The 25,418-nt window shown below is 40.3% G+C and overlaps 1 protein-coding gene and 1 long non-coding RNA gene across 2 annotated transcripts in view; one reads left to right on the top strand and one right to left on the bottom strand.

Annotated features, from left to right (window-relative positions):
• LOC144588370 (uncharacterized) overlaps nucleotides 1-24,926 on the bottom strand; it is a 29,786-nt gene extending 4,860 nt beyond the window's left edge. Inside the window, exons 1-2 of the long non-coding RNA XR_013543891.1 lie at nucleotides 24,804-24,926; nucleotides 23,717-23,817 (exon numbers count right to left, since the gene is read on the bottom strand). This is a non-coding gene — a long non-coding RNA (uncharacterized LOC144588370). The remainder of the gene's footprint in view (nucleotides 1-23,716; nucleotides 23,818-24,803) is intronic.
• On the top strand, nucleotides 1,213-18,627 carry PLAU (plasminogen activator, urokinase). The gene is made up of 11 exons (XM_020791246.3): nucleotides 1,213-1,331; nucleotides 4,587-4,719; nucleotides 6,739-6,796; nucleotides 7,132-7,236; nucleotides 9,003-9,177; nucleotides 10,185-10,276; nucleotides 11,164-11,359; nucleotides 14,203-14,348; nucleotides 15,260-15,400; nucleotides 15,721-15,866; nucleotides 16,307-18,627. The coding sequence occupies exons 2-11, from the start codon at nucleotides 4,657-4,659 to the stop codon at nucleotides 16,493-16,495; spliced, it is 1,311 nt and encodes a 436-aa protein (XP_020646905.3). The 5' UTR covers nucleotides 1,213-1,331; nucleotides 4,587-4,656; the 3' UTR covers nucleotides 16,496-18,627.
• Nucleotides 24,927-25,418: the final 492 nt, after the last annotated feature.

The following is a 25,418-nucleotide window of genomic DNA, read 5'->3' as shown; positions in this document are numbered from 1 at the left end:
ATCAATTTGGATATTCTTTGCATAAGATAAGCCCAGATGACATACATTTGCTGAGAAATAATCAGCTCCTGTATCCTTTCCATTTGAAGGGGTGCTTATTTTTCATAGTGCAGCTACAGAAAGGGGGAAATATGCTTGGATTCCCCGTGATCTGCATTTTTTTCAAATCAGGTTTCTGCAGGCAAAATTACTGTAGCTGTACAGGTATCAACAATTTGGAGGAATCGCCAGTGGCAATGGCAGAGAGATGTGTTTGCACATCAAAAGCTGCCTTTGACAAGGTGTTAACTGGCAATTTCCGCCTCTCTTTTTTAAAATTTAGTTTTAAAAAAGTTTCTTAAATACCCTACTAATAATGTGTTCCAACACTGTTTTGAAAGCCTTTTTAAAAAAAAACCTACCACTCTTTGCAGAAACAACTGCTCAGCTGAAGGGAACTGACAGCCTCACAAAAACCCATTTACCTTTCAGTCAGACAATCACACACTGTAGAAAGCAGACAAAAGCGATGTCAACCTGATCGGAACATATTTAAATAAGCCCTGCTGATTGAAAAGAAGAAGAAGATTCCCCATTTAGAAACAGATTATCCCACTGGGCTTCCTCAAACTAAGTTTTACATTCTGCAGTCATCATGTTTTAATTAAAATTCATTTGCCCCCAACCCACTACCAATTGCCAGGTTAAATGCCCAGTGCAGTTACCCACTTTGTGATATAAAATTGTTTATTTCAAGGGTTCCATGGCTGATTTAACTTATGAGTTGATAAAATCTACCAGATGTGGTAAACATGAAAACATTATCTATTTTGGTTCATGATCACATTGCTTTAACACCAAACATCCATTTCCTCTTCCAGCAAAGGATGTAATTCTAGATGATCAGGAGGACACATGAGCACTGAATTCTGGAAAAAAGAGGTCTTTATAAACAGCTAATTTTGAATTCATTGAACAGCACCTATTATGCACATTTGAGTAGTGAAACTGCAGTCTGCTGCATTTTAGAATTCCCCATTGAGTCACTTTTCAGGGATCATTGTTTGTGAAGAGTTAAGTGTCCTTTGCTTTTGAATTTTCCCAGTGGTGCAAAGCTTCATGCAGTGCAGAGCAGTATCATTTATGTCATCAAGCTGGAATGCATCATTGGCTACAAGCATCCAATCAGAGCTCAGGCTGAGGGTTTATATAGAGAGTGATTTCCTCTGCAGAACCAGAAAGTGGGCAGTGTTCTGACTGTTAAAGAATCAGCAGGGCTGAGACTTCTGTTGTTGCTGAACTGGCTGCAAATGCATAGACTATAGCACACATTTGCCACCATTATTCAGCTGGTAAGTGTAACATCTTTAAATCTTAATTATTTTAAGCATGAAACTGCCACAGCATTAAAAAAAAAAGACTGCTTCTTTACTTCTGGTCATTTCACATCCTTTTGATTTATGCCTATTTGCAAGAAGCCTGGATGTATCTGCAGCAAAGAATTTTACGATTTTGAATCCCCCTCGTGGAATTTTCAGAAGAATGCTACAGCCCACCTTCTTAGTAATTTCAGGCAGGGAACATAACCGTGTGCTGTATGAGCCTGCTATAAGGAACAAGTGACTGAAGCAAGATGCTTATTTTATCTTTTGTTGATATATTATGCATGTGCTTAAGGACATGAACTTAATTATTGCAGTGCATTATGAGCTGTGGATATACTTTTCACTAAAACTTTTTAGCATACTTTTCAAAATATTTCTATTTGTTCACACTTTTCTATATGTCAAAAATTACATTGCCTATTATGGTTTTGATCTCTCTGGAAATCAGAACACAGCATTAGCTTCAAGAATAGATGTAGATGTTTGGGGGTGCCTTTAAAGTTTCTATAAGCAGGTAAGCCATCTTTCTGTGACCAATAACTCAAGAACTCTATCCTTCAGCAATGATTTCCACCCAGGAGGGTTGTCATTCTTGCTGCCTTTGAATACATTGATATAATTATTGGTGGGGTTCTTTTAAGATGGAACGTTCCTCTGTTTAACACCAGAGTCTTTTCTCTGCCAATGTCTGAGCAGAGACGCTTCTTTACCACTTTCCCTCTGCATCTTCCTGCCCTTTTGCCTCAGGGGGTTCAGTTTAGGGAACAAAGCATTCTTGCAAGCTGAGGGACAAAGGTAATTGCTACATAACCAATGCTGTTGTCTCATTAAACATCTGCTCGGTCTGCCCCTTAAACTTTCACTGGCATGTTGATGCTTTTTATTTGAATTAAGCAGAATGTCAGTCCTGAGGCTAATTCAGACAAGGGTAGATGAGGTATGTGCTAAAAGGCAACACCTTTATTCCTAGACCAAACTCTCTGTGCACAGGGGTCACCTGTCCAATCCACAACTATCTGCGCTACAGCCAGGGTTAGGCACTCGGCAGATGTTGCTGAGAAAGCAGTGGTGCCTGTGAAGCATGGTTACACACCCACTCATCGGGCAGATTTGAACAGCAACCATTCCTCAACTGGAGCAGGAACCCACAAAAAACCGTGACAGAGATCGTTTTAAGGAAAGCACTGGGAAACCTGCCATGGCCTCTGCCCAAGCACATGGCTGGCTGAAAACCCATATCCTGTTTCTTCTGTGGCAACCTTGACGAGAGGAAAAGGATTATTAGGACCTGGGCCAGGAGAAAAGCTTCTGTAGGAAATGGAATCGTCATCATCATCTTAGAACTGCAGAGCTGGAAGGGATCCTATGGATCATAGAGTAAGGAGGCACAAGTGGGGAATCGAACTCCCAACCTCTGGCTCTACTTAAAACATTGAACTATCCTGAATGTTTTTCTCTTATACAGAATCTGCTTTAACTCAATCCTAATGATGTCAAAACAGAACAGTTATAATTGCAAGTCCGGCGTGGTTTGCTTTTTGTGTTTGGTGGTGGTTCTACTCTTTTTAATATGAGCACAAGGCGATCATAGTTTAATTGGCTTCAGTGTAACCACAGCCTGGATAAAATTGAGAAAGCTGCCTAGGATTGTTACAAAAAAATTGCCTCCACAGAGAGGATATTGTCTGAATTCTGGCCAGGGACAATGTAGAGTGGCATGAGCTAGAGGCCAGTGGAGCCAGATTGCTCTGAATAACAAATCAACAGGTGTCGGTAGCCAAGCGAGCGAGAGATGACCTGCTGAAGACAGAGGAAAAGACAATATCTTGTAGGGATGATCATCTTCAGGATCACTAGGAAGGAGACCAGCTGCTTGAAGGCTGGGAATGTATAGATAAGTCCCACCAATCACAACCAATGAAGGTGACAGGCAATCCTGACGGAGCATTGGGCAAGTCTTTGGATCACTGGCAGTTCTGTTCCCCTGGTGCAACTGTCTTTCAGCCCAATCCTGTGCATGTTTACATTCGATGTTTCTTGTGCATAGGATCACAGCTATGTAGCAGTGTTACAGTGGGATCCTGTTACAGAGAGGTATGCCTAGGATTGCCGCCAAGGCTGCAGGCTTAAGCATGCTTACCAGGGAGCAAGCACTGTCGAACTCAACCAGATTTACTTTTGCATTGTAAGTCTCTTAAGTGACTTTACGTAACCAGAGCCCACAGCTGTGACTTTCCCCTCTTGAATATGTAATTTAGCCATGATGAATATAGCAGTGAATGAAATACCAACAAACAAACTTATCTATTTTCTACTCCATTGTTTTCCTGCTCAGCTGACTTTGCAAAAATAAAAAACTAGAGGTGAACAGATTGACAGTTCTCTATAGTGTCTATCAGCTTTGCTTATGCCTTGATTGTCTATTTACACAAATGGGTTGCCTGAATCAGATTGGTATTAGCTTGTCTCCTAATTTGGAAACAGAAATATGATATGCCTATATATTTCCCAATACCTTCCTGAAACACTGTTCTTTGTTGCTACATGCAGAAATGAAATAACCTCAGGCTTTGTAAAGATTTGTTCATCACTTTCCGGGGATAAGGTGTTGGCTTTCATGAGAAAACTACCACTCAGTATGCAAGCAAATTTTGTATGAGAGAGTCTACACCACACAAGTTGAAAACATGCACCGTTTTAGTAATGGGTCTGCAATATTTATACTTTGAAGTCTAATTGTCAGATGGCTAAACACCAGCAACATGGCAAGTGGTTTGATCAGTGGTAAAAGATACCCTAACATGTTTTCTTTGTCTGCATCACAATCCTAGGCAAACAGTTTTAGAACTAAGTCCCATTGAGTTTTATGGGACTGAGGATGCAACGGAATAGAGAAACAGGTTGCATTTTGGACTGTTTGTGGCATAGTCTGGTGTGAGCTAGTTTTCAATAATCAGACAACTTTGAGAAGATTATGAACCAGTCCAACCCTGCTTTGTGCCAAATTCATATCTTGTTTGGTCCAGTAGCAGAGCTACTCTTTTTTGGCGGGAATCTGGGCTGGAGTGATTCTCATAAGCACAAAAAGGTTCCTTTAAGGGAGATTGCTCCCAATGCAGTGACCCTTTCAAGCACAAAAAGGTCATTATGAAGTAAAGAAAAAGCAATTTAATGCAGTCATTGTTTCATGTTAGAAGGCTGAAGTTATTCTTTTCCTTTCAGAAATCCTCAAAAAAGAAGAACCAGAGGAGTGAACCAAACTGCTGAAAATAGGAACTTCTTACCCAACGCCATGAAGTTGCTCATCGCTGTCTTTGTAATGCTGAGTGTTCCCATCCCAGTCAGAGAGGCATCAGTAAGTTTTGCAACCAGGAGGGAGTCCAACCGGCAAGAGCTAGGGCTTATTTCCATTTTTGACCATAAATGCAAAGCTTCCTCTTTCATCCACCCCAACATTATTTTTAGCCCCTGTTCCTCTCTTGTATTTGTTCTTTCTTGTTTGTGCATGTAATGGAGCATGTTCTGTAATACAGTGCTGACCAGGTTCTTGTAATAAACAGCCAAATATTGTTAGAGATTTATTTTGCAGCATTATGTGAGCTTCCATCTTTCCTGGGTGCTGGGTCCCTCAGGCCAGAAACAGACATTACAGGACACTCGTGACAAGAAGAGGGAATTCTCAGCTATTGCAATCATTTGAGTGTCATTGGCATCTCACCTCTAAGATTATGCAAATTGGCTTTGCTTTGTTTGGGGATCAGTCTTAAGTGTGGGATTCCTTTGAAGTCTGATTTCACAAACAGTGAAATATTCCCTTCCGTATGAATGGCAGTGGCAGTTTTGGGGATTCTGTGAACTTGCTCTGGATTTTAGTCTGCACTTTACAGGTGCTATCCAATGCGGGGGGCCTATTCTTCAAAACAGATTGCAGACAAAAATGCAGAATGAATTTACAGTACCCCCAAATTTGTCATTACCAACCACTGCAGATGAATGCATTTTCAATTCTAATAATGGGCTACCTCCACCATTTGCTTCTGTCCTCAGTCAGTCTGTCCATTGATTCCAAGTCTTTTCCAACTGATTTCTTCTTTGGGATCCTTTTCTTCTTATTTAACCACATCTAACCAACTCTTTATAGTTTTCCATCCCCACCTTACCTCAGGAAGACCTGTGGCTCTGCAGATCTTGGTGAACTACAGGTCCCATCTGCCCCCTGCCAGTATGGTCAATAGTCTGTCATTCTGCAACATCTGGAAGGGCATATGTTCCTCACTCCTGCCTTGCATTTTGAAGCCTGGTCTATTTATTTTGATCCTTGATTCTCTTTCTCCTGGATTCCCTAGACTGCTGACCCTGGAATCGGAACAGTAGCTTATTCTTCCTGTTCTGATATTCTGTGATACAAGAACAGATCAGCCAACCAGTTTCCCCCTACAAAGTAGGGATTTGATTTGATTTGTAACAGAAAAGAAGTATAAACATCCATGGATAACATTTGCAGATTTCTGCTATACTTAGAATGAGAGATTTCGCGGCCAGGATCTGATGGTCATCGTGGTTTTTTCGGGCTCTTTGGCCGTGTTCTGAAGGTTGTTCTTCCTGACGTTTCACCAGTCTCTGTGGCCGGCATCTTCAAAGGACTGGAGTAGGAACTCTGTCCATGCTCTGTCAGGAACAACCTTCAGAACACGGCCAAAGAGCCCGAAAAACCCACAACAACCATTAGATCCCGGCCGTGAAAGCCTTCGCGAATACATTACCCATAATGTTAGAGACAAAATTCAGTACTGTAAAACATCAAGTGTTTCTGCAAACCAAAGTTACCAAGTTTTAATTTAGAACAATTAGAACGACTGCAGTTTGATCTTTCAGGCTGTTAGACCTTAAGGACAAATATGGGGTGTTTTTTTTTGCCACTTTTTAATGCATTTGGTAAGGATTGTAGAATTGTAAAATCACAGCTTATCAATTGTCTTGCCGGAGGCTAATATATAACATCATTTTCCTGTGCAAAAACTGGAAATAATAAACTATGTAACACATTTATTCTGATGTCAAATCAAATATGAAAAAGTAGTTTGAGATCTGCTTAGTAATAGGTATTACATGTCGTCAGTCACTTCTGACTTATGGCAACCCTTTTCAGGGTTTTCTCGGTAGAGAAGGGAGTGTTTTATTGCTCCCTTCTTTTGGGGGCATCTGGGACTGTGCAGCTTGCCGAAGGCCACCAGGTTGTCTCTTTCGGGATGCACAGTGGTAAACTGAACTCCCAACCTATGACTCCATGGCCAGATATCTAATTCTGCACCTCAGTAATACTTTCATGTATTTTATGTAGAATAACACATTCTTTCTTATGGTTCTTTCTTAGACTTATCATTGGCACACACCAAGAAAGCTGGGAAGCAAGACTAAATATGAACAAAAAGGTAAAGAGATATTTGCTGCTTCTCTTGCTATCTTAAAACATTGTTGGTTTGAGAACGAGACTGTTTGCTGTTTGCTTCTTATTTGGTTGGTGGGTCCACTGAGGTTGTATAACCAGTGTTTGCATGTACTGGGGATCTGGCACAAAGTAAGAAGTTTGTGTAGTCCATAATTAAAATATTGTTAAATGGAGTCCTGTGGGTATAGTGTGCACGTTAGAATTTAGTTTATAGTAAGCACTATTAAAATTAGAAATAAAAAAATATTTTAAAAAAAGTTTGTGTAACAAATATCACATGGCGTGAAATTTTATATTTTTATTATGTCTTCTTTATAGATTGTACCTGTTTTAATGGGGGAAAGTGCATCACCTACCATCTGTTTTCTCGTATGAAACGCTGCTTATGCCCTAAAGGATATAGTGGAGATCACTGTGAAATAGGTACAACACTTGACAGCTTTCTGCATTTCGTACAAATGTACAGCCAGATTTCTCTGCTCCATTTTTCTTAATGCAAGCCACTGTGTTAGTCTGTACTGTGGCCAGGGACACTGCTACATGTTATCTTTCCCACCTGACTTTGTGAGTTTATTTCTCTCTGCTTCTACTAATTCTTGATGTGATGATGATGATGATAATGTGCAGCAAAAACAAGCCTTCGGTGGAGATCCTTAAGAAAGAAACTGAAGGCTTGATTTTTGCTGCACCAGAGCAAGCACTCCAAACCAACGTGATGAAAGCTAAGATGCAAGGAATTAGTGCTAACAGCAGATGCCAACACTGCCAAGAAAAAGATGAAACTGTGTTACACCTCATCTGTGAATGTCCAAAGATTGCACAAACAGATTACAAAGTTAGACATGATAGAGAGGCAAAGTTAGTGCACTGGTCATTGTGTAAAAAATATAACTTGCCAGCCTTAAAAAACCCCTGGGAACATCAGGCAGAGAAGGTGTCAGAAAATGAAGAAGTCAAGATCTTGTTGGATTTCTGGATCCAAACAAATAGACACCTTGAACATAACACACCATACATAGTAGTACCTAATGGAACGAAGAAATGTCTGGATCGTTGACATTGCAATTCCCGGGGAAGTGAGAGTAGAAATTAAAAAATTGGAAAAACTAATAAAGTACAGAGACCTGGCAAATGAAACATCTTGTCTCTGGAAGAAACAAAATTCAGTGGTCCCCGTAGTCATTGGGGCTTTGGGAATTTCACACAGTACTATAAGCAGTTGCAGATCTCAGAAGTCACACAATTAGTGCTACAAAAACAGTAATATTAGGAACAGCATACATACTGTGCCAATATTTAACAGATACTTAGGTTTTTGGTTAAAACTTGTATCTGTTATATAATACCAGTCAATGTTTTTTATAATTTGACTGCACCTAGTGTTTAATAATAATAGTAATTGTAATAGTAATATTATTAGTATTATTAACAACAACAACAACAACAACAACAACAACAACAACAACTGCAGAACTGAAAGGTGCCCTATGGACCATTAAACCCAGCCCCTGTCAAGGAGGTACTGCGGGGAACTGAACGCCCAACTGCTGGCTCCACAACTATATACCTAAATCACTGAGCTATCTAGCAATTCATTGCTGTTGTATTCGCTAAGGCTTTCACGGCGGGGATCTAATAGTTGTTGTGGGTTTTTCGGGCTCTTTGACCATGTTCTTCCTGACGTTTTGCCAGTCTCTGTGGTCGGCATCTTCAGAGGACAGGAGTAGGAACTCAGTCCATTGCTGTTGTTTTTTCATTTGGACTATGATTGGAATTGATTTACTTTCACAAAAGTTGCTAGAGGTAGCTTACAAACAAAACAGAAAAGTTTCTCATCCTATGATATCTGGGTCAGTGCCTCCTCGTTCTGGTCACAAGCTATCTAAGACCATTACTGTGGATACTGGATGTCTCTTCCTACCTAGATTTTGATGTTTGTGTGGAAACGTCTTTTGTCACCAATATTAGGATCAAAACTTGCAAAAATTACTTCTACAAACCAGAGAATTCTATTGGCCAGCATAATCCAGCCAGGGAAATGAAAGAACTATGGGTTTTAAAAAAATCTAATCCCTCCTTTGAATGCAAGTCACTTTGAATGTTGCATAGAAAAAGGCAGGACTGCCCTACCACTGACAGTAATTCATCTTCCATGCTCAATGAGAACTGATAATCATGTTCCCTTCAAGATGTGGAAAGTCATTGTTATACTGACAATGGAGAAGACTACAGAGGGATGGAGTCAGTGAATGAGAACAATGAAAGATGCCTGGCTTGGGATTCTCCCATGCTGAAGAGATGGCCTTACAATAATGAAATGGAGAACGCTCTGGAGTATGGCTTAGGCAAGCACAACTATTGCAGGTAAATGTAATGCAGAGCTGGTAGATTTATATACCTCTAAACAGATATGTGCAGTATTTATAGATATTCATTGTATACATATAACGCCTCTTTATTGTACATGTTTTATTTACCAGTGTTCAAGGCTGGTGTGGGATGGAGGGGTTTATGACCTGCTGTTTATTGTTTATTGTCTTTTTTTAATTTGTTGTAAACTGCTCAGAAAATAAACAAGTAAACAAACAAACAAATATCCTGGTGGGGATTGTAAACAAGTCGGGGGACTAAATACAGGACATTCAGCCAGTGATAATTACCTTAGCTTTGGCTATTCACCAGGTGTTCTCCAGTGGTAACCTACTATCAGCTGATAAATACATGAATACAAATATTTCCCCTTGTTCAAACCATAGTGACTAGAATTGAATCTTTTTGTGGATCATATTTCAACAATTATATACAGTGGTGCCTCGCATAGCGAGGTTAATCCGTTCCGGATTAACCTTCGCTATAGCGAAACATCGCTGAACGGATCAAAAAAACCCATTGGAACGCATTAAACATAGTTTAATGCGTTCCAAATGGGCCGAAAACTCACCGTTCAGCGATGTTCCGGGATGGCCGGCAGCCATTTTCGCGCCCTCCCCTCGCTTAACGAGGGCACGAAAACGCTGCACGCAGCCATTTCGGGGCTTCTGGTGGCCATTTTGTCCACCGAACAGCTGATCGTCGGGCTTCGTTTTGCAAAGATCGGTAAGCGAAACACTTGCCGATCTTTGCAAAGCGAGTTTCGCCCTATCTAAACAACGTTGAGCGATCACATTAGCGATCCCAAAAAAGGGATCGCTATGCGATTTCGTCGTTGTACCGTGCGCTCGCTAAGCGAGGCATCACTGTATTTGTATTCATAGGCAAAGTAGGTATCTTAAGCATATTATGTGATCCTGGTCAATTTGAAGAGTCTTTGCTGTCCTCTATAGGTGGCATTTGGTATTACTGATTTTTCTGAATGTTTTACTGTTTCTCAGAAACCCAAATGGCCAATCCAAACCATGGTGTTACGTTAGAAAAGGATACCGAACTTCTTCAACACCCTGTGATATACCTACTTGTAAAAAACGTAAGTTGTTGCCTGGCGTGTCAGATACTACGAACCTCAAAGCCAAAGTAGATACTAAGAAACTGGAATGCTGTTTCAAGAAAGAAAACATTCTGTGCTCTAAGAGTTTTACAGACATTTGACTCATTTGCAAGGCGGGCTCTCTTAGCACTGCAGAGAAAAAAGGGAAGGCAGGAGCAGTGGAGAGTAATTTGACATTGACTATTATGCACAGAATTTGCAGGATTGCAAGGGTAAAATAACAGGTCTGGGGAGCAAAATGTTCCCTTGGGGAAAAGTGAACATTTTGCTCACACATTCATGCTTTCATTCCTCCACCGCAGCTGGCTTGTTCAAACATCAGCATCCTTGGCACCACAGATCCTGGACAATACAGTGTCTGAATGTCCTTGCTATTCAACAGGACCGCTAGATGCCCTAATGGCCCCAGGCAGTGCCTGCCTGCAGAGCTGGAGAAAGGCATGATGTGGCTTGACAACATGATGAAACGAAAACACTTTGTTAACAGAAAACTCTCACAGTCTGTTAGAAGGATCCAAGCCCAGTCTCCTCCCTGATGTACTATGTGCTCCTGTTTGGTGGGAACATTATTAAATGCAGCCCCTCTTTGCAGTCCTAATCAGTACGGTCTCAGGAAAAGTACTTTTTTCTATTCAATCTTGCTGAATATGTGCCTCAGCCCTTAGTGCTTGCCCAGAAAAGGATAAGCAACAAAGTTTCAAGCACACCTTGAGTATCATGGGGAGGAGTCCTAGAACCTACTAAGAACCTAAATTTTATTGTGAAGAACTAAAGCAGGAGGAACTATCTGTTGTATGTGCTTCATCTAAGTAAAATTTCATGTTTTTTTAATCCTCTTTTGCTTTGAATTTTGCTCTGCTTTCCAGAACCCACATGTGGCCAGAGGAGTATGAATAAGAGCTTTAAGATTGTGGGCGGGCGAAAAGCAACAATTGAGTCTCAGCCTTGGATAGCAACTATCTTCCAGTCTGCCAGAAGAGGTCCTCAGGAGTCATTTCTTTGTGGCGGTAGCCTCATAGATCCGTGTTGGGTCCTCACAGCAGCTCATTGTTTTGATACCAAGTAAGGACTTCATTATCAGCTTTGTTCTCCAACTAATGTATTGATTTTCTTGGTAGAGGTTCTGCAGACAAAATCTAGTAGGGCTGTTCCTTCATCAAAGAAATCTTTAACACGCCAGCCTCTCAAGCCTGTAATTATTCATTGGGGCCTCCAACTTTCATGGGCTGGTGAGGACATGCAGCACTTTGAAAAGGTGTGCAGCTGTCACAGGTGATAACCCATTCTTGGAAAGCACCCTTTCTGGATAGCTACAAAGCACCCTTTTCAGAAAAGCACATTTTTCTCAACCTGGTGAGGCTGAAAGATGAGTAACATGTCCAGTAAGCAGAGGACAAGGTAGAAGTGGGGTCTGAACTCCAGAACATAAAATCCTCTACTTCAAATACAGTTTTTGTTCCAACAGAATTGCATCTCACAGAACGACAATGTGAGGAGGCTAAAAGACAACTTGTCTAAGATTCTGAATACATGGCAGGGGTGGAGTCTAAGCTCAAAGCATAAAACCAGCCCTTTGAACCCTTAGTTCTCTCTCAAATTCAGGATCATAAACCCAAACTCTCTCTCTCTCTCTCTCTCTCTCTCTCTCTCACTCACTCACTCACACACACACACACACACACACACACACAGAGATATTCACTGCCCACTTTCAGCAGAGACAGATGTAAATTTCTCTTTCATACATATATACTCTCTGCTTTTCACTTCTGAATCAGGACACCCCACAGCTATTCATAACTTCTCTTGTTCTTCCCACACACTATTCCACCTCAACCATAGTCTCCGATTGCCTTTTCACATTTTATCATCTCACCTATCATTCCACCTTGTTTACCCCATTACTGTCCCTGTTGCCTTGCTGCTGTATCCTGGTGTCCCACTCATGCAATAGCAACAGCAATAGGAGTTGTAGAAGGGATAGTTGCATTAGTCTGTGCAAGCCTATGAAGCAATAGGAGTCTCTTGTTTTCTTCTCTTATATTCCACTTAGGCCAGCCAGGAACACTAATGTCATTCTATCCTCCAGCCAGCCATCATCTTTAGCTTCTAAGAATGCCCTGAGTCTATGTGAGGCCCAGTGGCATTGCAGGGAATAAAGAAGGCAGGTGGATGGAGGCCAGTAATTTGCACACATAAAATAATGTTTCTGCAGTTAAAGTGAAACCTGCAGACACTACACAGTCCACACCCAATTTACCCAAATGTTGGGTCAACGTAATTAAATGGAACTTATTGTCTAGTGTGTGCATTTAGGGTTATGGCATAAGGTCACAATGATATACCCACTAAACATTATTATTTAGCAGTGCTGATTAACTCTATTTTTAGATTATCCACACAAATATTAACAGTGAAGACCATTTTGTGGTTGTGGGATGTAAAGTTGCTTCTGATTTATGGCGACCCTAATAGTTTTCAAAATATATTAGATGGTTAAGACATTTTTTTAAATTGCCACCCTCATTGTGTTTCCATGACTGAATGGGGATTTGAACCCAGGTCTCCTAGAATACTAGCCTAATACTCTTTCCAATGTACCATATTAGCTTGGGGGCCAAGGAAGATTTCCTTCATATGAGTGACAGAGGATGTAAGAATGCCTCTTCCAAAACAGACTCTGTTCAATTGCAGCATTCAATAAGTCTCTGTATTCAATGTGGGAATAGCTTTTTTTAAAAAAATAATAATAATAATACAACATTAATAGGCTAAGAGATCACCTTAATTGATAAGAAGCCTTGTTTACATAGTCTAGACTCTAAACAATCCATCACTATGAGTGTCAACCACAGAACCCTATAAAATGCATTTCGATTCAACCTAAGAAAGGTAAAAGTAGGTCTCAATGTTCCTAGCAACTGGGGCATTATTATTACTATTATTTAAAATATCTTACCCCATGTTTTTCCACAAAGGGATCCAATGAGGTATAATTAAAAGAGAGAGATAAAAATTCAATATTAAATAAATTAGTCAATATTTAAAAATAACAAAATATGCATTACGTTAAAGATGTCAAATAAAAGCATTATTAAAACAGATTAAGAACAACACAATCCTGATCATCCTGATTTTAAAACTGGCCAGTCATGAAGGGAAAGCTTTCCTGAAGAGAATGTTCTTCACCAGCTTGTGGCAGGACAACAAAGATGGGGCCAGCCTGGTCCTCCTGTGGGAATAAGCGGGAGCAGTGATAGAGAAGGCCCTCTCTCGTGTAGTACCCACCAAATGTGCCAATTGTACACTAAGACTGAAGTCTTATATATACTGACTGGAAAATAACTCTCACTGGAGACTGAGGTTTACCTGTGAGAAAATATATTTAGGCTTGCACTGTAAGTAGAAAAAACCAAAGGCTAAAAGGTGGTTTATTAAATTGTGAACCCTTGCTAATATAGATAATATAAGTCGACACTGTAGGACTGTGCTGAACAAGGAAGATGGACGATAGACCTGAAGTGGTTCAGAATCATTTGGAATGCCAAAAAAGATACTATGCTCCCTTGTTGTAATTATAGGTTGTGCAGATGTGTTTCTACATTTTGCTAGTTCATAACAAGATATCCTTGATTTTTTTTTTAAAAAAAGAGAGTATGGCCACAAAGATTGGAACACAAGGAGCTAAAATACCATCAATCTTCTAGCAAAACATTATGAGGCCCAAATGGGGGGGGGGGCAACATTACATTATAGTTATTTCCATTCATAATGAAGAAGCCACAAAACTGATACGATGAGGGTGGGGAACGGGGATAAAAGGAGCAGCAAGAGAACGGCAAACAACATTGTGAACATGCCTCTCAACATCTTTGTAACTTCCTCCTTTTTCCCCTTCTTTTCAGGGCTCTCCAGTCATCTCAGTTCACTGTTGTCCTTGGAAAGTCTGCACTGAATGCTACTGATACAAAGGAGCAAAAATTCAATGCTGATAGAATTATTGTTCATGAAAGATATTCACATGCAAGGGGGGACTATGATAATGACATTGGTAAGGTGACATCTCAGTTTTCCCTTCTGTGTCCCTGGCATTGCGCAATCAAGGCCTAATTGAGTGGAAAATAGCTTTATAACATGAATATAATATAATATAATATAATATAATATGAATATAATATAATATAATATAATATAATATTATGTTATGTTATGTTATGTTATGTTATGTTATGTTATGTTATGTTATATATTATATTATATCCATATTATAAAGCTATTTCCCACTATATACAGTATTTATGTGTGTATATATATATATATATATATATATATATATATATATATATATATATATATATATATATATATATATATATATATATATATATATATATATATGGATTCATGTTTAGCTATACAGTAGTTAATTTTGATCCACTAAGTTCAGTGGGGCTTAGGTTGTCTGTGCACGTTCTGTGCTGCTGAGTCGGAACTGACTTATAGCAAACCTAACAGAGTTTTCAAAGTAGGTGAGATATTTAAGGAGTAGTTTTACCATTTCTGCTTCCCCCAGTCAGTTTTCATGGCCAAGTAGGGATTTGAAGCCTGTTCTCCAGAGCCCTACTCGGAAGTGGGACTTATGTCTAGTGATGACTAATTTAAGTCATTTTTAAAGATGGGTCTGTAGAAGGCCAGATTATGTATAGAGTTAACCAGTTTTAATTACTTTTTAAACAAAACAAAACAAAAAACAAGCGCTTCCTGTGTGCATTTGTATTGGAAATTCTACCCTAAATTACTGTTTGGAAGGGAGGGCAACAGGTAGAGGTGAGCAACATGGTTAAAATACTGCAGTGATAACGACAAAGCAGTGATAATGATAAACATCAAGTTTAATAATGTTGGGCTCCCTATTAACATGCCTACTTCTGCCCGCCCACCCCTTTCCTTTCTGTTTTATAGCCCTCATGAGGATCAGATCAGCTTCTGGTCAGTGTGCACAAGAGACAGACACTGTCAAAACCATCTGTTTGCCATCTCAAAATGACATACTGAGAGACAATTTTGAATGTGAAGTTTCTGGCTATGGAAAAGCAAACAGGAGTAAGTGGATGCCTGTTACATTACTGTCTGTTGGAAATGACGCTGGTTATATGGCATGTTATGAACAGCAGCTTCTTGAAGCTGGCTGAAGCCCAGTGGCTGAGGTGGTGCGACAAACCTACTTCCTTTAGTGCTCGTTCTGCACACATGAAACTAACATGCTGTGCTCTGGATTGTAGTGTAATCCGCTACATCAAAACTTAAGACAATGAGGGTCGTGTGAAACATTCAGTGAGGAAAACTCTGAGATTCTTGTTTTGATTTCCTCAGACTTCACTGAGAATAACCCCATTCAAATGCTGTATCTCTTTTTTCTACAGCTGACATTTTCTACTCAAGGATGCTGAAATCAACCAATGTGAACTTGATATCGCAGTCCATGTGTCGAAAATACTACGAGAATCGTGTGGTAAATGGCAACATGTTGTGTGCCGGGGGCCTACACTGGAAGACTGATTCGTGCAGTGTAGGTTTGCTTACATGCCTTTTTCAGATTCCGTGACAGGCGTAGTTTGTGGTCAGGTAGAAGACTTGTTTCTGTTGAATTCCACTCCATCCCAAATGTCTTGCAAATGGGCTGCATCTTTTTGCAACAAGGGCCAGAGTGCCATTCTGTTGCTTAGACCTGCATCCACAAAACTTGACACAGGTCTTGTGAGGAAGGTCTCCTTGATGCTTTTGCTGAAGGTGCCCTACTCTTCTGTTTCACTGTATCCCATTACTAGATAAATGGGTCACTACTGCAGGTGCATAAACACTGATGTCACAATTGCCTAGATGCATTGATTACTCATGAGATTTCTTTTCTTCACTTCCTTGACTCATGTTCAGTCCTTGATTGAAGCTCAGTTATACTGCAAATACTTAAAGAAAACTAACCATTATCCCTGTGTTTTCACTTATCAGGGAGATTCTGGTGGTCCCCTCATTTGTGAGTTCGGTTCCAGAATGGTGCTGCATGGAATAGTCAGCTGGGGCGATGGCTGTGCTCAAAAAGAGAAGCCCGGAGTCTACACAAGAGTCACAGAGTACCTCCCTTGGATTGAATCCCACATCAATGGAGTCCATTTCAAAAGTTACTACCCTCCTAAATGAAGAGGGGACCTTCCACTGCTACATGAAGCCTTGGTGTTAACCAACAAAACTAATGGAAACTGAGCCAAGTGACATTATTGTGCATTGAAACTCCGAGATTTGTTTTGGAGTGGACTTTTCCTCTTTAGAAGTTGCCTTCTAAGGCTTCTTTGGGGGTTAGTTTGTTAACATGCACATCATTTTGTCTCAGGTAGAAGTCAACAGCCATCACTGTGAACAGTATGAAGACTCTTCTGTGGGGAGGCAAAACCAGTAATATTTAATAATTAAATAAGGAGAGTTTTGTCATCCATGGGTCACATTATCTAAAGGAGTCAGTATTATACTATGTCAGTTGTGGTTTGGTAAAATCAGTTGTTCACTTCCTTAAGTTGGTGCCATTTTGAAAAGCACAGGTATCCCAGCTTAAGGGATGGGGTTTAATTATATTGGCAAACTGCATTCAATGGAACTTAAGTGACTTAAACTTTCTCTAGGCTGCACTGTCAATTTTTATTTTTCATTTGAATGATAGCTTTTAAGAAAGCTATGCTAAAGGTGCAAGCCAGCAGCCATTGTGTTCTCAAAATCTGGAAGCATGTTCAAGAGCAATAAAGTGGAAGAGGGGGTTGTGGATGCTCCTCAGCATTTCAGTTCCTACCAAAGAAAACTGAAGCGGTTTTAGCTACAAAGAACCTTCTAGAAATTGGTGAAATTTTATTTTATAGTTGTATTTTACCCATGCTTTTTAGTCCATGTCATCACAACTGTCCTAGAGAGACTATTGTAACCTACCCGAAAACATGTTGCCATGTCCATGAAGTTGTGCCAGACCACCTGAGATACTTGTGATTTTGGGAAACCAAAAATGTCACTGGGCCATCACTTGGGGGTTTGGTGAGTCAACATCTCTGTAACATTCAAATAGGCCTACTCTAAGTGTGACTTACTTTAGGTTCTCATGTGCAATGAATTGGAACTGGGCATGACTGACTTCAAGTATAAATCTGTTAAGGATTACTGGCATTAAATGATAAGAGACTATAAACAAAAATGTCAATGACATGAAAAACATTTTTAAAATGCTACCAGATTTTCAGATTTCAACATGTTTGGTTTTAAAGGAAAAGACAGATTCTAGGGTGTAGTTACTTCTGACATAGTACAAACAGATCTGCAGAAATTGCTAAGATTGGCCAGATAAGAACGTAATATTTTAAGCTAGTTAATTCAGGAATATATTTCAGCTAATCCCCTCCATATTGACATTCAGACAGTCTCTTTAACTCAGAGTTTCTCCTTAGAATCTTATCCTGCCGTATTTGTTTAGTTGTGTAGAATAATGTCAGCATTTCAATGGGTTGTCACAGAAGGGCATCCTCTGGATCAGTAGTTTCCAGCCTTGGATCCCCAGATGTTCCTGGACTACAGTTCCCAGAAATCCTGTTCAACACAGCTAATGGTGAAGGCTTCTGGGAGTTTTAGTGCAGGAACATCTGGGGACCCAAGGTTGGAAACCATTGCTCCAACATGGCTAATACCCATGGATTAACAAGGTATAGTCTGGTCATGGGTTGCCTATTTTGATATAGTACATAAGTAAAAAAGAGAGTTAGCCTAATTGAACAGATGTCTTCTCAGGAAAACTTGGGAAGAGGGTGGGGTGGGGTCCAGGACTCTCCAACCAATCTCTAGATCTCTTATCAGCTTACAGTTGGCAGAATTCAATCGGGAGGGCACAACAGGTAAAGAGATATGAAACAAAAGCTGGTAAATACAGGAACAATGTTGATCTTACTGTCACATTCTCTCATTCTCAGGGAAGTCCCCCTATTTGTCTCCATCTATGAAAGCCTTTCCACTAACCCTTACTGTGTTTGCAATGTCTCTTCTGCACTTGAGGAAAAAACAGAGATGGGCATTGGGTAGTCCCTCATAATGAAGAATATTTGTAACAAACCATTTATCTCTTTTCTAAGACTCCAATAGAAGTAGTTGTTTTATTTCCTTTTTTTAAAAAAGTATGTTTTTAGTCAATGAACATGTAAAATATGTGTGAGGGCTGGAACCTCCATTATTATTTAATAATGTTTCTTTATTTAACTTATTCTTTGTAAATCATGTGTATTAAAACCAATAAAAAATTACAGATACATGGACTTCCCTTATTTTTTATTTCCTTAGCTAGGTGCAATTACCGTACTATACTTCTTGTATTTATTACTTGCTTTGCTTTTAGGTGGTTATACCATATTCTGAACCTATCATTTCCACTCCAGGTTCCGAAGTCTGAAGAGTCAAGAAAGAGCACCTGTCTCCTTCAATGTTGTTGTTGTTTCAACTTAAATAAGCCTCATAGTGCTAGAGCACTCTCTGGGTAGTTTATAACGTAATTATGTGAACAACAATTTGCCCCCTAGCAAATTGGACATTTACAATATTTTACTAATTTCAGGAGGATGGAAAGCTTCAATCTTGAGTTGGCTCCCTGTGCCCATTGGCATTAAACTCAAGCCATGATCAGAAGCTTGACCTTAATACAATATTGGGGCAACCCTACCATGAGGCAGCATGAGGCATATGCCTTTGGAGGAAGGTGTTGGCTTATGCAAACAATGTTGTAGCAGAACAGCCTTTCCTAATTGCTGCTCCTGAGCCCTCCAGGCATTCCTCCCACATGGTCTACTTGGCACACTTATGGCCATCTGCCGTGCTCCACTGTGGGGTCAGGTCCACTGTAATGGTATCAAACTTTCTAGCAGGAAAACTGTTGTGTATTTCAGCCAGCGTTAACACCGGGATATAGCTTTCCCCAGCAAATTGCTGCACGTTAAGAAGTCAACCTAGGCATTTCCAGTTGCATGTAAATCAAGTCATGTGATTGGTGTGCAACAGGATATGCCTACATTGACTTCTTAACGTGCAGCAATTTGCTGGTGAAACTTATGGTAGTGCGCATAACTAATAGGGCTCCAGCCATTGACTCTTGATTTGAGTATGTTTTTCCAAAGTCCACTTTTCCCCCCATCTTCATTTTCTGTTAGGATGCACAACAAAGTTCTTTGCAGCCAACAGAGAAACTGAGAAGTGAGGACCCAGCTACCTTTTCCCCTTCTATACACTCAGCATGTACCCCACAGAGTCATCAGAGATTTTCCATGACACTTTTTCCTTCCCTACCTTTTGCCTCCTCCCTCTGATTTATAATTGCAGGATTAGATCAGGGGTGGAGGTTATAGTATCTTGTTTTTTAAATTCTCTTTGGCTTTACCTGCAGTGAAATCTGTCCATCCTTCCTTCATCACATGTAAGGATGAGCTCTAGTAAAAAGATCTTTGATCTTTAGTGACAATGAATGGATGTTGAGCCTGGTCTGAATCAATAGCAGCCTCATTATCTACAGAACAGCATTTCCCAACCTGGGGGTGACCCATCGCCTAATATATGTTGTAGCCCTTATTAAATAATTTCTTCCTTGATCTTTTAGAGAGGGATATTAAAGTTAGTGTATGTGTGAGATACAGACCCTTTTGTGAGGAGAAAGAAGCCTCTACTTTCTGATAAGAAATGAATTTACATTAAAAATGCCTTTTTATGTAAACATGGCACGTGTGGAGGTGTTGCAGGTTACTTAGCTATTATAAAAGAGGGCCGCAACTCAAAAACGGTTGGGAACCACTGCTATAGAGCATAGGTGGGCAATGTGTAACCCTCAAGGTGATGTTGAATTGTAATTTCTATCAGCTCTCACCACTGAGTGTGCTGGCAAGGGCTGACAGCTGTTCCAATCCAACAACATCTGGAGAGACATAAGCCACCCCGCACCTAAACAGACAAAACTGCACAATCTGCAGAGGAAAATTCCCATTGAAGTCAATGAGGCTTATGGTCCTTTTTCCGAGATGGAAGCTACTGTACCAAATAGGGAGATAGATGAATTTAGGTTTGATCTGGATCAGAGCTCCTCTTTTGCCACATCAGCCCCCAGGCCCAATTGGTACTGAGATCTGTTCTTTTCAGCGGGAACCAATATTCATAGGGAGCAATTATAGCATAATGATGGAGCAGTGGAGGCTGATAACCCTGATGTCACAGGGCAATTAATTTTCTGTGGGTTTTTAGTCTGAACTCTAAAAAGAATTATTAAAGACCTATTTAAGAGATAGGGTTCAGCACCTCGACTGGCTCATGTAAAATTCCTACTAAAAACTGAAGCAGATTAACCACTCTAGTGACACTGGAGTCCCTAGCCTCCACTGTGGTAGAATGCAGGATTACCATGTTGAAAATGGTGCGCTAAATCTCTATCACCTCCATACAGGGTTGGGAAAACCCTCTGCCTGAGACCCTGGAAAGACACAGCCAGCCAGCATACATAATGCTGAGATGAACAGACCAACTTTAGCACAGTTCCCTATGAAGAAGGCAGAGACGCAAACATAAAGAGAGATCCTGTTAGCTACCTTGCCAGTCTATGACACTATGCAACAAATGTCTTGCAGGACAAAGTTCTTTGCAGTACATTTACTGCCTGATTGCTCCTGATTATACATCAACTGGACATGCTGCCTGGGGCATTTTAAAGGTACCACCAATGACCATTTGGAAAACCCTCTGGCCCCGATTCAAAGCTTTCATTAAAAAAAACCCAACTAAGTCTCTAGCCCTAGTGGAACCACAGATACAAGGCAAAATGTGGGGTTAGTGTTTTGATCTACTCTTTGTGAAAAATAAAGCTTGCTGCGTAATCAGCCAGTGAGTAAAGCCATCCACAATTTCACAGTATAAATGCTGGCATCTTGAGAACAGGATGCCCTTTGGTAAATAGGTGTAACCTGTTTGCAGAAATCTGTTGGCAGAGGTGCCTACATTGTTTGTATAGGAAGCTATTGGCCCATAATAATGAATACTGGCTGGCTAGGGTGGGGTAGGGTACAGGAGCTGTAGTCCAACAAAACAATTTATCCAAGTTCTTACGCTGTGCAACTTATTGTATTTCCCCCTTTGGCGAGGTGTTGGATTCAATGACTCATGCAGTCCCTTCCAAACTCTACAATTCTATAGGTTCACATGTCTATGTCCCATGGCCTTCCAGTTTATTTTCCACAGTTTTCCGGACTAACGGTTGCTACAGATATTACATTTCTAAGCAGAGGTTTCAGACACTGAGATGGAACAAATTCTACAAGTGTTTGCCTTGATACTACTTTTCAAGCTACTTACTCAAGACTTTTGCATCTATTAAATATGCATAGGAAACTGATATATTTGTAGTCACTAGGAATAGTTATATCTTGACTGACAATACCAGCTAGTGGCTTCTGAGACTTGCAGTCACCTTACCAAAACTGTTGTAACTAGAAACATGAGCTCTTGCTCAGATACTCCTGATTTCCCAACTAAAACAATTGCATATCAATCCATTTTGTAGTCCACTCAGCCATATGACGTTTATTAAAAAATAGACACGTAGGATATATATTGCTTGGTCATAACGGGTGGCGATTTCTAGGGGTTCAATCCACAGATATTACATGATGAATTTGGGAAATTGTAGAGCCAGACAGATGAAATTTTGCATGGATACTACTAATTTCCCAGATTTAATAACTGGATAGGTTATATTGTGACTAACCACAGCTGAGTGGGGGATTCTGGGAGTTATAGTCCAAAGAAGTTGTATTTCCTGTGAGTACTAGACTGAGTAGATGAGTACTGGATAATTGACATTAAGGAGAAGAGAGAAAAATAATTTGATTAATGTGGCAGGAAGGTGTTAGGGGAGGGAAAGAAGAAACATAGGATATGGGGATGCAACCAACGGGTTTCCAATCTGGCAAACCAAAGGACATTTACTAGTGCTTTAAAAATTGCTACTTTTACCCATTACTTTACAGTAATACTTAACCCACGTTGGAAAGAGCATCATGTTCCTAATAAACCACTTGAGGGAGCTTTACCACCATTCACTTAACAGCAAGAAGGAGAAAATTGAAGCAGGCACACTAAAAACATACTGCTCCTCTGTTGCCTGAGGATTCAGGGGTGGTTGGTAGACCTGTACAGAGGTGGGGGGATGACGACCACCCCCCAGAATTCAACTTTGGACACTCTAGGGCCAACAAAAGGTTCTTTACACAACTGTTTCCATTGAAAATGAGATTGAAGGATTTTGAGACTTGAAATAATAATATACACAGCATAATCAAGTTTTCCTCTTCATTTAGAGATACAATAGCTGAAATCCAATAATAAGTGACAATGAGACTAGGTTCATTGAACTAATGGAATGTACAAAGGTGCTGACACATAAATTCTTCACTGATTCAATGGGTCTACTCTCTTTGTAACTTACTATTCAATTTCAGCCAATTTTTTTAAATTTTTGGATACTGAAGTACTGTATGTAGATGCCATGAATCACTGCTTAAAATACAAGTGAAAAACATTTTGTTGCAATTTGTATTTTTTCATTCTCCACAGTTATTTAGCGATCAACCCTATATGCAATGCCTATATCTCAAAAGGAACTCATCACAGTAAGGAATATGTTTTGCAAAACAAAAATATATATTAAAAATGGGGGGGGGGGGAGATTTAGGTGTTATTTAGCAAACAGAAGCTATCCTGTAAATGTTATCAGGATGGTTGAAATATGCACAGTGCTGGTCCTGTATTTAGGTAAATCTGGTAGGAGTCTACTATTCTGTGGAATATTCCTTTTTTCGTTATGCATTCTGAAAATTATTTCTCAACTCTGGCATGTTATTTGATATTTTTGTTACTGATACTGTTTATATACAGATATATGACTGGGTGGATCATGATAAACTTATATTAGGCTTCTATTAAAGCCTGAATAGCTTTTCCTATTGAATTTAGCTACTGCCAACATTCTGAATGTTCATCTGGATTTAACTTCATTTTTATAGCAGATACTGCATTTCTGTTAACTGTTGGAAATGTCTTATGAAATTGAATGTGTTAGGTTGTTTAAAGAAACTATCTGAAACCATTATCTTCTCTTGAGGGTCAAATCACACATGAAGTGACATTTTATTTTCTTGCTGTTACAACATGTTCTCTTCAGACAGCAAATTCTTTCAAAGTAACCTGCCTGAGAAAAACTTGCAAATGAAATGCATGTTTATCTTCCAATGACCAATCACAAAACAAAAGCAAACAGATTTGCAATATATGGATTGAGACAAAACCACACTAGGATAAACAAATGCCACTTACCTCTTAAGGAAGCTCTGCTTCTAGTTCTATGCTATGTAACAGCATAATCAAGTTGTGGTGTTTTGCTCTCTGCTAAGTGAGAAACATCAGGTAGTTATGATCTGGGGAGGAAAAAAAGATGGAAAGGTCATCTTTGACCCTGTCTATTGCTGTCTTGTGGTCTATATTTATTTATTTATTAGATTTATATACCACCCATCTAGAACGTGTCTACACTGGGTGGTTAAGACGTTTAGCAAGTCATCCAAGATATTAAGTACAGTACTTGGGGAATCTGTCCTCTGTTGGTAAACTAAAATTGAAAATAAAAAGCAAAAGCAAAAGCGTGCTGCTTATATATCGCCCCATAGTGCTTCAAGCACTCTCTGGGCGGTTTACAAGTTCATTATGCAGGCTACACATCCCCCCCCCCAGCGAGCTGGGTACTCATTTTGCCAACCTCGGAAGGACAGAAGGCTGAGTCAACCTTGAACCGCTACCTGGGATTGAACCCCAGGTTGTGAGCACAGTTTTAGCTGCAGTACAGGGGTTTAACCACTGCGCCACGAGGCTCAGAGAATTCACCCAATTTGTAACAGGGAAGTGTTATCTAAAAATTGTTTGAGCCAACACACCATAACACACTTTTATCTAGCTCACTGCTATAACTGATAATAGAAAGGAGAATCAGTATTTTTCCCCTTGCCCCATTAGCGCCACATAGAAATGGCAGCTTGTCTGTGAAATCACAGGCTGCAGTTTTGAGGTAGGGACGTGGTGGCGCTGCAGGCTAAACTGCAGAAGCCTGTGCTGCAGGGTCAGAAGACCAAGCAGTCATAAGATCGAATCCATGCGACGGAGTGAGCTCCCGTTGCTTGTCCCACCTCCCGCCAACCTAGCGGTTCGAAAGCATGCAAATGCAAGTAGATAAATAGGGACCACCTCGGTGGGAAGGTAACAGCATTCCGTGTCTAAGTCGCACTGGTCATGTGACCACGGAAGATTGTCTTCGGACAAAAACGCTGGCTCTAGGGCTTGGAAACGGGGATGACCACCGCCCCCTAGAGTCGAACACGCCTGGACAAAAATTGTCAAGGGGAACATTTACCTTTCGTTTCGTTTAGTCGTGTCCGACTCTTCGTGACCCCATGGACCAGAGCACGCCAGGCCCTCCTATCTTCCACTGCCTCCCGGAGTTGTGTCAAATTCATGTTGGTTGCTTCGATGACACTGTCCAACCATCTCATCCTCGGTCGTCCCCTTCTCCTCTTGCCTTCACACTTTCCCAACATTAAGGGCTTTTCCAGAGAGTCCTCTCTTCTCATTAGATGGCCAAAGTACTGGAGCCTCAGCTTCAGGATCTGTCCTTCCAGTGAGCACTCAGGGTTGATTTCCTTTAGAATTGATAGGTTTGTTCTCCTTGCAGTCCAGGGGACTCTCAAGAGCCACCTTTACCTTTACCTTTACCTAAACCAGTTGTAGCTGCATGATAGTGTTACCTTTCCCTGGTGGACTTCCTGTGGCATCACAGGGCCTGTAGCGGGCAACAAGTGAGTTAAAATAAAATTGATCCTTAGAATTGAATGTAAGGGACTCACCTGGCAAGAACAAGAACTTATGAATGACTGTACAGTTCTTTCAGAGGTGTTTATGTATCTGCTGTACTTCAGGCTGAAATGTGCCACTGAAAATTCAGTTTATTAAAATGTTCCGCAGAAAGGGT

Source organism: Pogona vitticeps, chromosome 3 (assembly GCF_051106095.1).
Source record: "Pogona vitticeps strain Pit_001003342236 chromosome 3, PviZW2.1, whole genome shotgun sequence".
NCBI lineage: Eukaryota > Metazoa > Chordata > Lepidosauria > Squamata > Agamidae > Pogona > Pogona vitticeps.
The sequence above is the reverse complement of the archived record's forward strand: the minus strand, read 5'-3'. Positions and strand labels throughout refer to the sequence as shown.

What these genes read in the sequence shown, in the direction of transcription:
- PLAU (XM_020791246.3), top strand. Translation starts at nt 4,657, where the DNA reads ATGAAGTTGCTCATCGCTGTCTTTGTAATGCTGAGTGTTCCCATCCCA. An exon ending in TATACCTACTTGTAAAAAAC is followed by an intron (nt 10,277 to 11,163) that starts GTAAGTTGTTGC and finishes TCTGCTTTCCAG; the next exon opens with AACCCACATGTGGCCAGAGG. An exon ending in GGACTATGATAATGACATTG is followed by an intron (nt 14,349 to 15,259) that starts GTAAGGTGACAT and finishes TCTGTTTTATAG; the next exon opens with CCCTCATGAGGATCAGATCA.